At 35.0% G+C, this 12,712-nt stretch overlaps 1 protein-coding gene across 1 annotated transcript in view; it reads right to left on the bottom strand.

Annotated features, from left to right (window-relative positions):
* Window positions 1-12,490, bottom strand: part of LOC128861059 (fatty acyl-CoA reductase wat) — a 65,385-nt gene extending 52,895 nt beyond the window's left edge. The window contains exon 1 of the mRNA XM_054098948.1: window positions 11,946-12,490. Within this exon, the coding sequence (XP_053954923.1) occupies window positions 11,946-12,490 (545 nt within the window). The remainder of the gene's footprint in view (window positions 1-11,945) is intronic.
* Between the last annotated feature and the right edge of the window lie 222 nt (window positions 12,491-12,712).

Genomic DNA, 12,712 nt, shown 5'->3' with positions numbered 1-12,712 from the left:
ATGGCCACCACAAGCGCAATACACCTGTAAGGCAGCGAAATATGGGGAAAGGAGCTAAACTGCGCAAAGCACTGGATGCTGTGGATGCGAACAGCGGCACTCAGAGTTGCTTCAGCCTACCGCACTGTCTCAGACGCAGCCGTTTCTGTGATCAGCGGGGAGATACCCGTCAAGCTAATGGCCCGAGAACGAGTGGATGTATGGGACTCCAGCAAAAACACGCCACGACTTCGATATTTTTTCGTTTTTTTTTATTTATTTCTTTAACGATTCTTCACATGACTTATGATGTGAACTATGTTCCCCTAAGATTCTAGGAGTACTATTTTCAAATATTACCTTGAATTCACCAGGCATTTTTAATATTTTCAAAGCGATCTTTTAATCTACTCGTTTCCTTTTTGTTTTGGAAGGTATATTTTTCCTAATACTTGGTCCAAATATGTCAGCTCTCTTTGATGGCAACATAAAAGTGTCCATCCAGTATTATATTTGCACAATTTGTGTCTAAATTTTTGAAGAAGTCACTCAGAACTCTGCGAACACAAACAAAGTAATTGTGGTAAGTAAATGGTATGCAGAGAATGGAGCTAGAGGAAGTCCTACAAGGGGAAAAGTACTATACTTTACTTCGTTTGCCTCTTGACTCTCTTTTCATTGGTTTGCGTCTGTTTTCTCCTTGCCACCAACCAGATGATGGGTGGTCCATTTAGTGGAATTTCTTTTTATTCTTAATTCCTTTGGCATATTATTAATTATTATTAATTTTTTCGAAAGAGTAAATATAACCATTATTTCTGGCACGAAATGAAGGCACTTGTAGCTGTCTCAGTTGACTTCGCAGTAATGCAACCTGTTAGTCAAATTTTCCATGAGCTTGGTGACGGTTTTTGAATATATCTCGTCTTAAGGACCTGAATCGTTAATGAATTGTTCGTCCAGAAAACAAAGCCTAACGACGTAAAATCACACCACCGAAGTGACCAATTGGCATCGCTGAGAAGGCTGATGACTGGATTATCAAACTTGACACTCCAAAAATCGATTGTGGCATGGGTTGTGCATGGCACGCCAGCCTGCTGAAACCAAAGTGCGTTCAGTTATATGCCTACGATTTCCGGCTACGAAAAATCGTTCAAAATGCCACTTTTGCGCTCACCTTTGACCTTAATGATGTTTCCAGCAGCTAACAATGAAAATGCGACCCTTCAGAAAAGATGATTCTGACGCTAATTGGGCTACACAGCAGTGATAAGTTTTCAATATTTTCGAACGTTGTTCAAACCTTAAGCGATTCATTTCGTTTCGCGGCAAAGAGCTTTCACTAAGTCAACTGATTTGAGTTCTGCTTTTTTGTTTTGTTAGGTTGCCACATCTGTGATTAACATTCCGATCAAAATTATGCCGCCATTGCTTGAAATTTCTAAAAGTTACTCCGTTTTGAATCTAACTCTGCGCGTGATTTAGATATTTTATAGTTTTAAAAATGGTTTTGAATTTGTGACAACGAGTTTGTGTTCAATTTTGCGTTAAAAATAAATTCAATGATGCGAAACCCTTAGATACTCGTATGTTAGGAATATATTTCGGTAATGATACTCTAAAGAAAACAACTGTTGACGAGTGGTATGAACGCTGCAGAAGTGTTCGAGAGCCCAACGAAGATGAGGAATGTAGTGGCAGGCCGTCGACAGCAAAAATGCATGTAAAACATCAATAAAATGTAAGAAAAGTTGATTAATAACCGCATCTGAGAGAAAGCTGGAAACTTGGTTCCAAAGGACCAGAATTTCATGCATAAAAAGGATAGCATGAATATCGCCAAAGATATGATTTACAAGACCGAATCCGACCCTGCATTCATCAAACGCATCATTACTGCATACGAGACGAGGGATCTTAAGTACGACATGCAATCCAGACATCAGCCGAGTGAGTGGAGAGCTCCGTATGTACCAAGACCAAAACAAAGCACGTAATTTTCATGGTGAAGCAATTCGCCAAAAAAGAAAGAATTTATGGGAAAACAACTCTTAGATTTCGCACTAACCCACCGTCGTACAGTGCCATCAATGTCCGTGAATTGTCGACCAATAACGAAAGGAATACCATTCCAACGGGTCGATAGCCGTCACCTGATATGGCTCTTTGCGTTTTTTTCCAATTTGATAGAGTCTAAAAACCGTTACTTGAAACGCGTTTTAACAGCCGAAAGTAAGTGATGGAAACATCGGAAATGGCTCGGCAGGCTTTACTGAAAATACAGTTTCAGAAATGTTTCGAGAGCTGGATCGAACGTTGGGATAAATGCGTTGCAGTACTTTGAGGGTGATACTATCACTTTTGAGAAATAAACTTGTGTCTTGAATTTTCCGAATATATTCCGGAAACTTTTTGATCAAGGTGGCCATGGTTCAGATTGGCAGTACGTGCTAGTGTTTTTTTTAATATCCAACAAATGAAGTCGCACGAGAGTGAATCGAAGTGTGTAAACAATCATTTTGAGACGATCTCAATTTCTCATTTTGAGATTTTACGCGTTTTTTTATTTAGTAGCATTTTACATTTATTAATTAAAATCGGTTGCAATCTGGGTGGATTATTTTCTGCAGTTATGTACAAACATATTTTACTTCAACCTCCTACTCACCATTAATATTCTCTAAGCTACACATTTTGTTTTAAAATTTGTTAAAAATTTATTTTCGCAATCCAGTCGGTTTTTTTTTTATTGTAACTGAATAATTCCTTAAAAACTACAATTTAATAGATCATTTGTGCTTTGTGTCACTTGAACAACTGACTCAACTAAACTGACGAGCAATCGCGGTACATTTGATTTACTTATGGAAATCAATAAGCAACACTGCATGTGTTTGTTTTAAATTTTCCCACAATTACAAAATTTATTTATTTAAAGTTTTTCTACCAACCCTCTTTGTTCAACTGCCTGACTGCCTTGAATGAAGGTGGACAGGTGAACAAACGAAAGTGATTCCCTTATGTGGTCGCTTACAGTGAGCAACTTTAATATTCGGTTTTTTCATATCGCAGCAAAACTCATCACTTGTAATCACTAGGTTAGAAACCACGACACGGCGGTGGGCATGTAATGGTTTCGGGCTGTATTTCATACAGAGGAAGCGGCAATTTAGTTTTTATAGAAACGAGTATGAATAAGGAGATATATTTTTATAAATTGAAAAGGAATTCGAAACAATCATAATTATAAATAAACTTAATTTCAAACTGTACCGAAGATAATGACCCTGAGCTTAAAGCCCATATCTTACGAGAATAGCTGCTCTATAATTGACTGACAGTTATTGCTATCCCTTCCCAATCATCCGTTCTAAGCTCTACAGGGTTTGATTGAAAAGTAATGAGCCTTCCCGCTCGGAGCGTCTGCCAAGCGATCAACCGAATCGGCTGGTGGGGAAAAATGATCGTTGGACCTTCCCCTTCGACTAGAAACCGGTCCTAGTTCGCTGGCAACAGCGGTGCAGTCAACATCGCTCTGCGCGTGAAAGCTGTTTTAAAAGTGTGTTAGGATTTTGTAGTGGCGAAAATGCAGCGATCGTTGAAGCAACGTTACTCGATCAAATTTTGCGTAAAGCTAAACAAAACGAGTACCGAAACCATTGGGCTACTCAAGGAGGCTTACGGGGACCAATCTCTTCAATCAAACCCTGTATACTTGAGAGACAAGCTGCAGCTACGTGCGTGACAGGGACCAGTCGCTGCTACCAGGGAATTAAAAGAAAGGTTCCACGAGGAATGGGCGAAAATCGGGCCTGATAATACGCAACAAATTATTAAAAACCTTTAAGTTTTTAAGTTTAATGTTAGATGAACTGCGAACTGATTTCCGTTTTCTTGTCCTATTTTGTTTATGGCAATTAAATTTTTTTAACTATTGTCAATATATTGAATTGAAATAAATATGTCAAATTCAAGGATATTCATTAAAGGTGGTAGCACTAGACCAACAACAATGTTTTGAACGTTTGATTGTCAAAGCAAAGTATTGGCAATGTGGAAAACAAAGAATGAATTCGCCTTGTTTCATTCTGGGCTGACAGTCACATGGACACGGCGAAAGAAACAAAATTTGTCAGCTGATTTAGCGATATCAACTTTAATAGATTCGCCTTGCGTGAAACTCCTATATAATGGAAAAATATTGATGTTTTTTTTCAAATTTTTTTTTCAGAATAATTCAAATTTACCTATTTATTTATTTTATTCATTTAATAGTCTACAAAATACAGTATTTCTTAGAAACTATGAAAAACACATTAAAGCTAAATAATTTAATCAATGTAAAATTAAACTAATCATTAACTAAAGGGTTTTCCAATAAGAGGTTTTATTTTGATATTCAAAGAAAAATGCTATTTTTGATATAAATCATCGGATGTGTTTTTCATTATAAAGAGGAAGTTATGCCGTTAATCGTGGAAAATCGCATCAGCAAATGACCACCACGGCCACGCTAACAAGACAATATCCTTTTCATGAAATTTTCCATAACCGAATTGGAAAGTGGCTGCCCTATGTCCGCGATAGCCTCACGAATTCCATCTTTGAGGTCTTGAATCGACCCTGGGCTGTTGACGTAGACATTCTCTTTCACGTGGTCCCAAAGAAAGAAGTCACAAGGTGTTAAATCACAAGATCTCGGTGGTCAATTGTGATCACCCCCTAAAGTATCTATGATTTCGTTGCATGTGTGGCACATAGCGCCATCATGTTGAAAATAAACGTTGTCGAGATCAATACCATCCAATTCCGGCCATCGTTAATCATCTCTCGATAGCACAATCCTATTCAAAATAACACCTGTTATTGGAAAACCTAGTTTCAATTGTAATGAGTGAAAGAAAAGGATAACATTTCTTATAATTTCAAGTATAGAGAGAGATTATTAGATAGTATTAAGAACTTAGTTCAACTCTTCATTTAGTAACAATTTGAAGTGGTTCTTTGTTGATGAAAAATCTAGGCCAGTATGACTTGAAAGCGAATTAAATTCTTCCAAAGTTCTAGAAATTGGAGGATTGGAAGCATAATTAGTTATTACCATCCCTAACCAGAAAAGAGCATGATAGGATAGACTTATTTACATATATATATATTTTTAATTTATTTTTATTTCATTCAAGCTATAACTAGTATGGCTTAAAGTCACAGTCTTATAATTTTTTTATATAAACACTAAAATGTCATTTCATTTAATATCATAAATTACTTTATAGCAAAAATGCAGAGCGACAATTGAAACACGTCCGATCGTTATGCTTTAGGACCATATAATAAAAACCCGAATATTAGAGTTACACACTGTACATGTATTCATACATACATACATGAGTGCAAATGGCAAATAGGATTTCAACTAACTTAGCAGCTTACAACGCAGGGAATAGCAACTGGCTACTTTTTAATAAGTAGTTCCATTGAGTTTTATTTGCGCTAGATAAATGTAATTCCTGCTGGTGAAACTAATGTATGTCGGTGGCGCAAAATTAATCGCCCTATCTGTGGAAATGGTGTCGTACGTGAATCATATTTGTTATTTGTGAATTAAACAGCTGCCAGACAGCAGACAAAAAGACAAGCAATGGAGCGTTTAATGATCCAAATATACTTACCACTATACCAAATACTTCTATCACTCAAAATCGTTTTTTTATGTAGTAAAAAAATGTTACAAAAACAAAATATGATGATTAATTTTGTGCCACCTTGCATATGACACCGTCAATTTTGCACACGACAAAATTTATATACTAGCGGAACTAGGATAAGAAAATTATAATTTTATATTTGTCCCTTTTCGTACGATGCAAAACATGCTTTCATATTTAGAGAAGTGTTACAATTTTTTTTATTTACACAAATTTGACATAGTTTGAAGATCGAAATTCGAGGACGTAGTAATGTACAGGTGATATACAGGATTGATAGAAAAAAGATTTCGCCCATCAAGAGAGCGTGACGTCACGTTTTTCCGAGTTGTGCAGTATTGCCAACCATTTGCTCTTCGCAATAAATTTAGTGCTTTTTTATACCGAAAATGCGAAAATTTTTAAGTTTCGTGCTTGTTTCTTTTTTAATTTAAAGCTACCGAAACTTTAAGTTATAAAAAACTGCATTTTTATACAAAATAAGGTTAAAAAAGGACCACTCTGAGAAGATTTTAGAGCTAATGAAAATTTGTTGGTTCTTATAAAATTTGATATTTTGAAAGTGTGAATTTAATTTGTTGCTCCTTTTAAGGTTATGCAAGAATATTGAATATTCTTCCCTCAACTCTTCTTAAGATTGAAAACCTTTTTACAAATTTTAAAGAGCGTTTGAAATTACTGAATGCGGATTAAAACCATAGAAGTGTAATCGTTTCTTCCGGCCATCAATCCCTAACGGGACATAGGGCATCAAGAGGTATATTCCATGTAAAACTAAGCCACAAACAACCAGAAAATACTGAAGAAACCAAGCATTTTTATATAAATAGTACCTTATCTAGTTACATAACCTCAAATATAGCAAACAAAGTCGTTCCCTTAACAAAAGAGTTTCGCTTAACAAAAAAAAAACAACTAATAAATTAAATTATACATAACCAAAACACATTTATTTAAAAAAACAAACATTTTAAAAATAATTTGTCACGCATACAAAGTTCTTTAAGTGATTCAATAAAAATTTTGCATTTTATTTTCTTTAAATGGGCATTTTAGTGCGTTTTTATATCCAAAGCTAGGGAACACTGCAGTAGCGAGAGAGAGATTTGACTGCCGAAAGCAGAAGAACACCAACAACAACTGCAATCGCGGGCAATGCTGCCAGATGTTAAAAAAACTAAAGCTAAATAAAACTGAGTGAATTATTTAACTAATTATTAAAATATTTATATTTTGCGAAATTATAAACGTTACATTTTAATTAGAACAGGCTAGAAAAATGTCATGAAGGAAGAACTAAATAACAAAAAAAAAAAATGCTTAATCAAGTTACGAAAATGGTAATCTGGCCATACTGGTGCTAAAATCACGTAGCTCGTTGTCAAATTCGCTGAGAGCAAAGTAACGGGACCACGATAGACGCCATCTCATTATTTTTTCCATCATGGGTGATATATATTTTTTTGTTTTTGCAAAAACAAGTGTCGAAAATTTAAAAGATATTTCAGGATAAAGTTTTAAAAGGACAAGTTGAATATCTCTTCATCCTTGTTCACCATATTTTTTTTTTCAATTTCACAGAATTGTTTCTCTTATTTTAACATTGTATATATCCATATTATTATTCTAAATCACCTTAAATTTCTTAAATATTTTTTTTAAGGGATTAAGGGTAGTCAGAATTTTCAAAAAATTGGATTTTTTTCGTGCCTGACCGAAGGATTTTTTTTTTCTCAAAATTTCGATTTTTTTTTTAAACAATTAATTGTCGGTTTTTTTTTTGAAAATCTAAAAAATATTTGCTAAAGCTTCGATCAGGTACAAGATTATCTATTAATAAAACTAATTTCTCTTGTCCGATTGATTTTAGATGAATCTCCCAGGACTTGTGATGATCACTACAAGGGACTTCTGGAGAAACGGGCTCCACACAAACAGCGTCAAGGTTTGCAGTTATTAATTTTGTTTTTTTTTTTGGCATTTGGCTAAAGTCAAGTCGAAATATGATGTATTAATGCTACGTTTTTATTTTTGTAAAATAAAGCAATTGACTGGCAAAAAAAAAAATTATTGAAAATCCTCTTAATTAAATATTATATATCCTTGAAGTTTCAAACTCCTTCTGCAAAAACTGTGACGTCAGAGACAAAAACTAGAAATGTAGCTTTACTATATTTGGCCCATAGCTTCGCGAGTATTTTGCCTTTATCGTTTTTTTTTTTTCGTTTCCACAATACATTGCATTCCGCACATTTTATTTGCACGAGCCACTATAAAAACTAAAAACAAAAAAAAAAACCATAGATACTTCGTAAGCTCCTTACTTACAAATTTTCCAAATGGGTATGTCCTGGACACATGGAAGGTAGTAATTTAACTCCCATTTATGTATTTTCGATACATTAAAATATTATTTAAATACCCTCGCACAACTGTATTCAACTCTGAGTAATAATTCCACGGAAATAACGGAAATATTAACGAAGAATATCATGGAAGGTATTTAAATAGATTTTATAGGTCAACCAATACGCATACCTATGTTGGCAGGAATAGATATGTAAGCACATGCATGTATGTATACACACAATTTAAGGCAAGTCATAAGGGAGTGTTAGCTTTATAAATGTTCATCCATACGTACATATGTAACTACTACTTACATACATTTGTTTGCTATGAACCAAAAGTAAGCTAAAATTGCATCTAACTCTTATAGATCTTTATTTATTATTCTAAACCTATTTCATTACCTTTAAAGGCCAGTCGATTTCGCAATTCTTGAAACAATTAGTCAAATCAATATCCAAGATGCCTTAAAACAATCAGCGACTCGATTTTAGCTTTTTAAGGGGACCTGGTGGTTTAGAAATTTCAAAAAATCGATTTTTTGTTTTCCCGATATTTCGAAAGTATGGAATCTGAAGAATATACTGTGAATTTTCCATGCGCAAGTGCCCAATATTACAGCTTCTACAGCCCATTCCCTAGGTAGAGAGCGGTCCACGCGAATTATATATTTAAAAGCAAACACTGAGTAGTTTGCAGAAAACATGACTTTAATATTCTATGTCAACTTAAGAATAATCTGTAAATTCTAAAATAAATTGCTTATTACCTAAAACAAAGCTGCATTTTATGAAGAGTTAAACAAAAAGCATTACGTCACCTAAAAGCTCTGTTCCAAAGGTATTTTTCCATCCAACATTCCTTTTTTACTAATTGTGTAGTTGTTGTTACTAGAACTGTTTAACTTCGGTTCCACAACATTGTTTTTCCATTAACAGTTCTTAACATTTAACATCGTTGATATTGTTTAACATTTGCTTAACATCACTATTGTGTTATGGCCATGTTAATAACATTGGCTCTGTTATTAACAGAGGCTTATACATAGCTAGTGCTCCTGCACCGCAAACTTTAAACTCATTTATCATGAAACGACAATTTTATCGGTCTGGTGCTGTCAAAAAAAAAAACTATTCAACCGAATCGTCTGAAATTTTAATATGTTGTTCACAACATAAATGGCTATCGCCCGTTGGTTGGTTGGTTGGTTAAAGCGGTGATTCTTCCAGAATCCAACTAGCGCTCCCTAAGTACTTTGCGCTGGATGATAGTGAGAGAGTTTGTCCGTTAATATTTGGTAGGGTAAAAGTTGGTAGCTTATATCTGATAGTGAAAAGCATAAGTTCTTGTTTTACGTGGGTTTAAACCTAGGCCACAGCCTGTGGCCCAAGAGTTAAGCTCGCCTAACGCCCTTAGCACATCATCAGCGTACGCCACCGTTTTTACCCCACCTCTACTCGTATTAAGTTTTGTTAAGACTTTGCTAATAACGCATAACCAGAGAAGTGGAGACAATACTTCCCAATGTGGGGTGCCCCTGTGGACCTTCTTGGTTATGCTACAATAATATTACCCATATTAGCTTTAATGATCCTGGTTTCTAGCATAGAGATCACCCAATTACTGATGCAATTGTCCACCTCTAAGTCTATCAACGCCCGTTGGATCGCATCTGTACTAACATTGTTAAAGGCGCTTTCTATATCCAAGAATGCCGCCATGGTATATCTCACGAAGGGATTTTTCCTAGCACTGCGCCCATGATAACCAGCACTATGCAAAACCCGGCGTATAGTTTGGGTGCTTAATTGTTTTCCAGTCTCATTTTCAACTTCAGATTTCAATTTGGGGGCACTTATTTTGGGGTTTGTCTTGATTTTCCGTACGATTAAGCTTTTTTCTCTGGAGCTTAAGAGCGGCGGACGCCCACAACGCGCTTTATTAGTGGTGCTTCCCGCACTTTTATATTTATTCACAATCTTTTGAACTGTAGCAAAACTTCTATCTATCAAACGACCGATTTCTCGCAATGTTTTATGTTCCTTGTGATATTTTATAATCAGTTTTTTAAATCATCAGAAAGCTCTCTTCCTCTTGGTGTCATTACTAAAAATGTCGGAAAAATTAATACAAAACGTACTTCCCTAAATTAGTATACTCACTTTAATTATTTCCTTTTAATAGCTTTAACATTTTTAATCAATGCGTAAAAGTAAATGCTATGCTAACTGAACAATCGTTTGCCGTATACTCACTTAAGTGACATAAATTTCGCTGGCATCAAAGACAAAGCAAAGCGTGGATAACGGTACCTAAAATTTACAGCTAAATTAAGGCGCATATGAAAGCTTATCCCAGTACACAATTACCATGTGTAAAATATTTTGATTACTTATTAACCCTAGAACGTCATCCTTATTTATTGTACACTAACGTCATCCTTCGTCATTTTGACTACGATGTATTTTAAAAAGCTGTAAAAAAAGTTGTCAACAAAAATAGGTATCAAAATTGATTTGTTATTTTTATTTAGATACTTTAAAATTAATATTTAACGAAACTCATAAAATTTTATTATTTTTTTGTCGTAAAATTAACATTGAATAGCCTTCTTTCAATTGGCATGGTTTTTTAAACAACTTATTATATAACATTTCAAATAAAAAATAAATCACATTTTTATCCATTAAGTCTTATAGTTTCTTATAAATAATACATTAAACTAAAAAAGGAACATTAGTTTTAAGATAAATTATTTCATATAAAGCATGAGTCACAAACTTCTATTTTGTGCTCGCCGCACAGAATTTTCTTGCACTTTGCACAAACGACGTTTGTCATTCTTCGTTTAGCAGAAGGACAAACTGCGCATATTTTTCTTTTTCCAGTTGAACTTTTTGGTATTTTGTTTTCAGATTCTGTAGATTTATTTATTTGAAGCTGATTCTCGATATCATTTCTCATAGTGGATGTTATTGTTGGCATAACAAGCCTGTCCTTTAGTTGCTCTTTTATGAGTTCCGCAAAAAGTTTTTTCATAAAATTAACGCGATTTAGTGGCTTTTGACCACCTTGAAACACATTATGGGTATAAATTATATATGAATTAATGAAAGCTATGTTTAAAATTCCGAAAAATTGACATAATGGCCATCTGTTAGTTTTTCTTGAACAGCTCATAACACTGCACATCTGATCGAATGTATCAACTCCTCCTTTGGTACTATTATAAAACTCCACCATGTTGGGTTTATTTGTATTGGAATTGATAGTGCCCTGTTCGTTACATGAGGATAAAAGATAAACCATTTTGTTTGGCTTCGGCTTATACAATAACAATACTAAGTTGCTGTCGTAGCAAAACATGGCCGAACCGCACTTACGACCCTTTTTTTCTTTTAGCTGAACTGGAATTTCTCTTTTATTTGACCGAAGAGTGCCGACAATTGTCAAATTGTATGGGCTCTGCCCTAATGATTTTGCCAGAGGTATTGAAGTGAACCAGTTGTCCATTGTAATATTTCGGTTTGAGCCATGTACAGTTTTCGTAAGCTCTTTCACATAGAACTCTCCAAGAGGCATTGTAGTATTGTTCGAATTTTTGCCCAAATATGGAATTGCGTCCACCATATACTTGGTTCCACTATCACATAACATCACATATACATCTTGAAACTGCACTTGCCTCGGAAAGCCAAAAGCTGTTCGTCCACTGTAAGGTATGGACCAGGACTGTAATTTTCCCTGCATTTTTTTACAAACATTTCCCATATTTTTCTGATGGGTGCGAATTTATCACCCACTAATTGCAGGCGCAGAGATTTATCGTCGAACCGCAGGCAGGACATAAGAAATTGAAATCTGGCTTTGGTAAGAACGCTTGCGTAGATGGATGCAGAATAACACCTGTCAAATAATTCCTCCACAGATAAATGCTGATCTTTTTTAACAGCGGTCAACACCAATATACCCATAACTGCATATATTTCATTTGCATTTGTGTTACGTCGTTGTGTCTGATCCGTATTTGCTAGTAAGATTGATTGGCGTTGATTTATTTCAACATTTGTCCACTTTACAACTTCGTCGACGATATCTCCTGTTATGAACAGTTTGAAACAGTCGAACGGATCAATTATGTTTTTACACTGACGGGTAGGCCCTCGACTTTTATGTACGATATTTAGCCCATAATGATGAGTTGTACCTTTAACTGATGACCATTTATGACCATTTTTCCCTCGAAGTATAGTTTTCTCACATGTTATAACGTTATCTTCATCCTCATCAGTTGCTTCATCTGATGAGCTGGTGTTTGCAACGAAATCCTCTTCCTCAACTTCTGTGTCACAACCTATTTCACTGCTTTCGCTTTCAAATTCATCGTTGCTATCACAACAAGAGAGAAATTTCTCAATTTGTTTATCTGTTAGTGATTGTTGATTAGCCATTTTAGAGTTACGATAAAATTATTCGTACTAAAAAAGTACCCCGTCAAAACTGGAAGTTACACAAACGTCATCTTTCGTCATTTTGACCACGGCAAAAAATTATAAGCGAAAAAAAAAATACTTACAATGTGCGTTGTTTGCTGTACGTCTTCGTCCACCAACAGCTTCTAACCAACTAACGCTATCAGAAAAATCAGACCAAAACAATCTAAAAAAACCGGT

The sequence above is a fragment of the Anastrepha ludens genome, chromosome 4, assembly GCF_028408465.1.
Source record: "Anastrepha ludens isolate Willacy chromosome 4, idAnaLude1.1, whole genome shotgun sequence".
In the NCBI taxonomy this organism is placed as follows: Eukaryota; Metazoa; Arthropoda; class Insecta; order Diptera; family Tephritidae; genus Anastrepha; species Anastrepha ludens.
The sequence above is the reverse complement of the archived record's forward strand: the minus strand, read 5'-3'. Positions and strand labels throughout refer to the sequence as shown.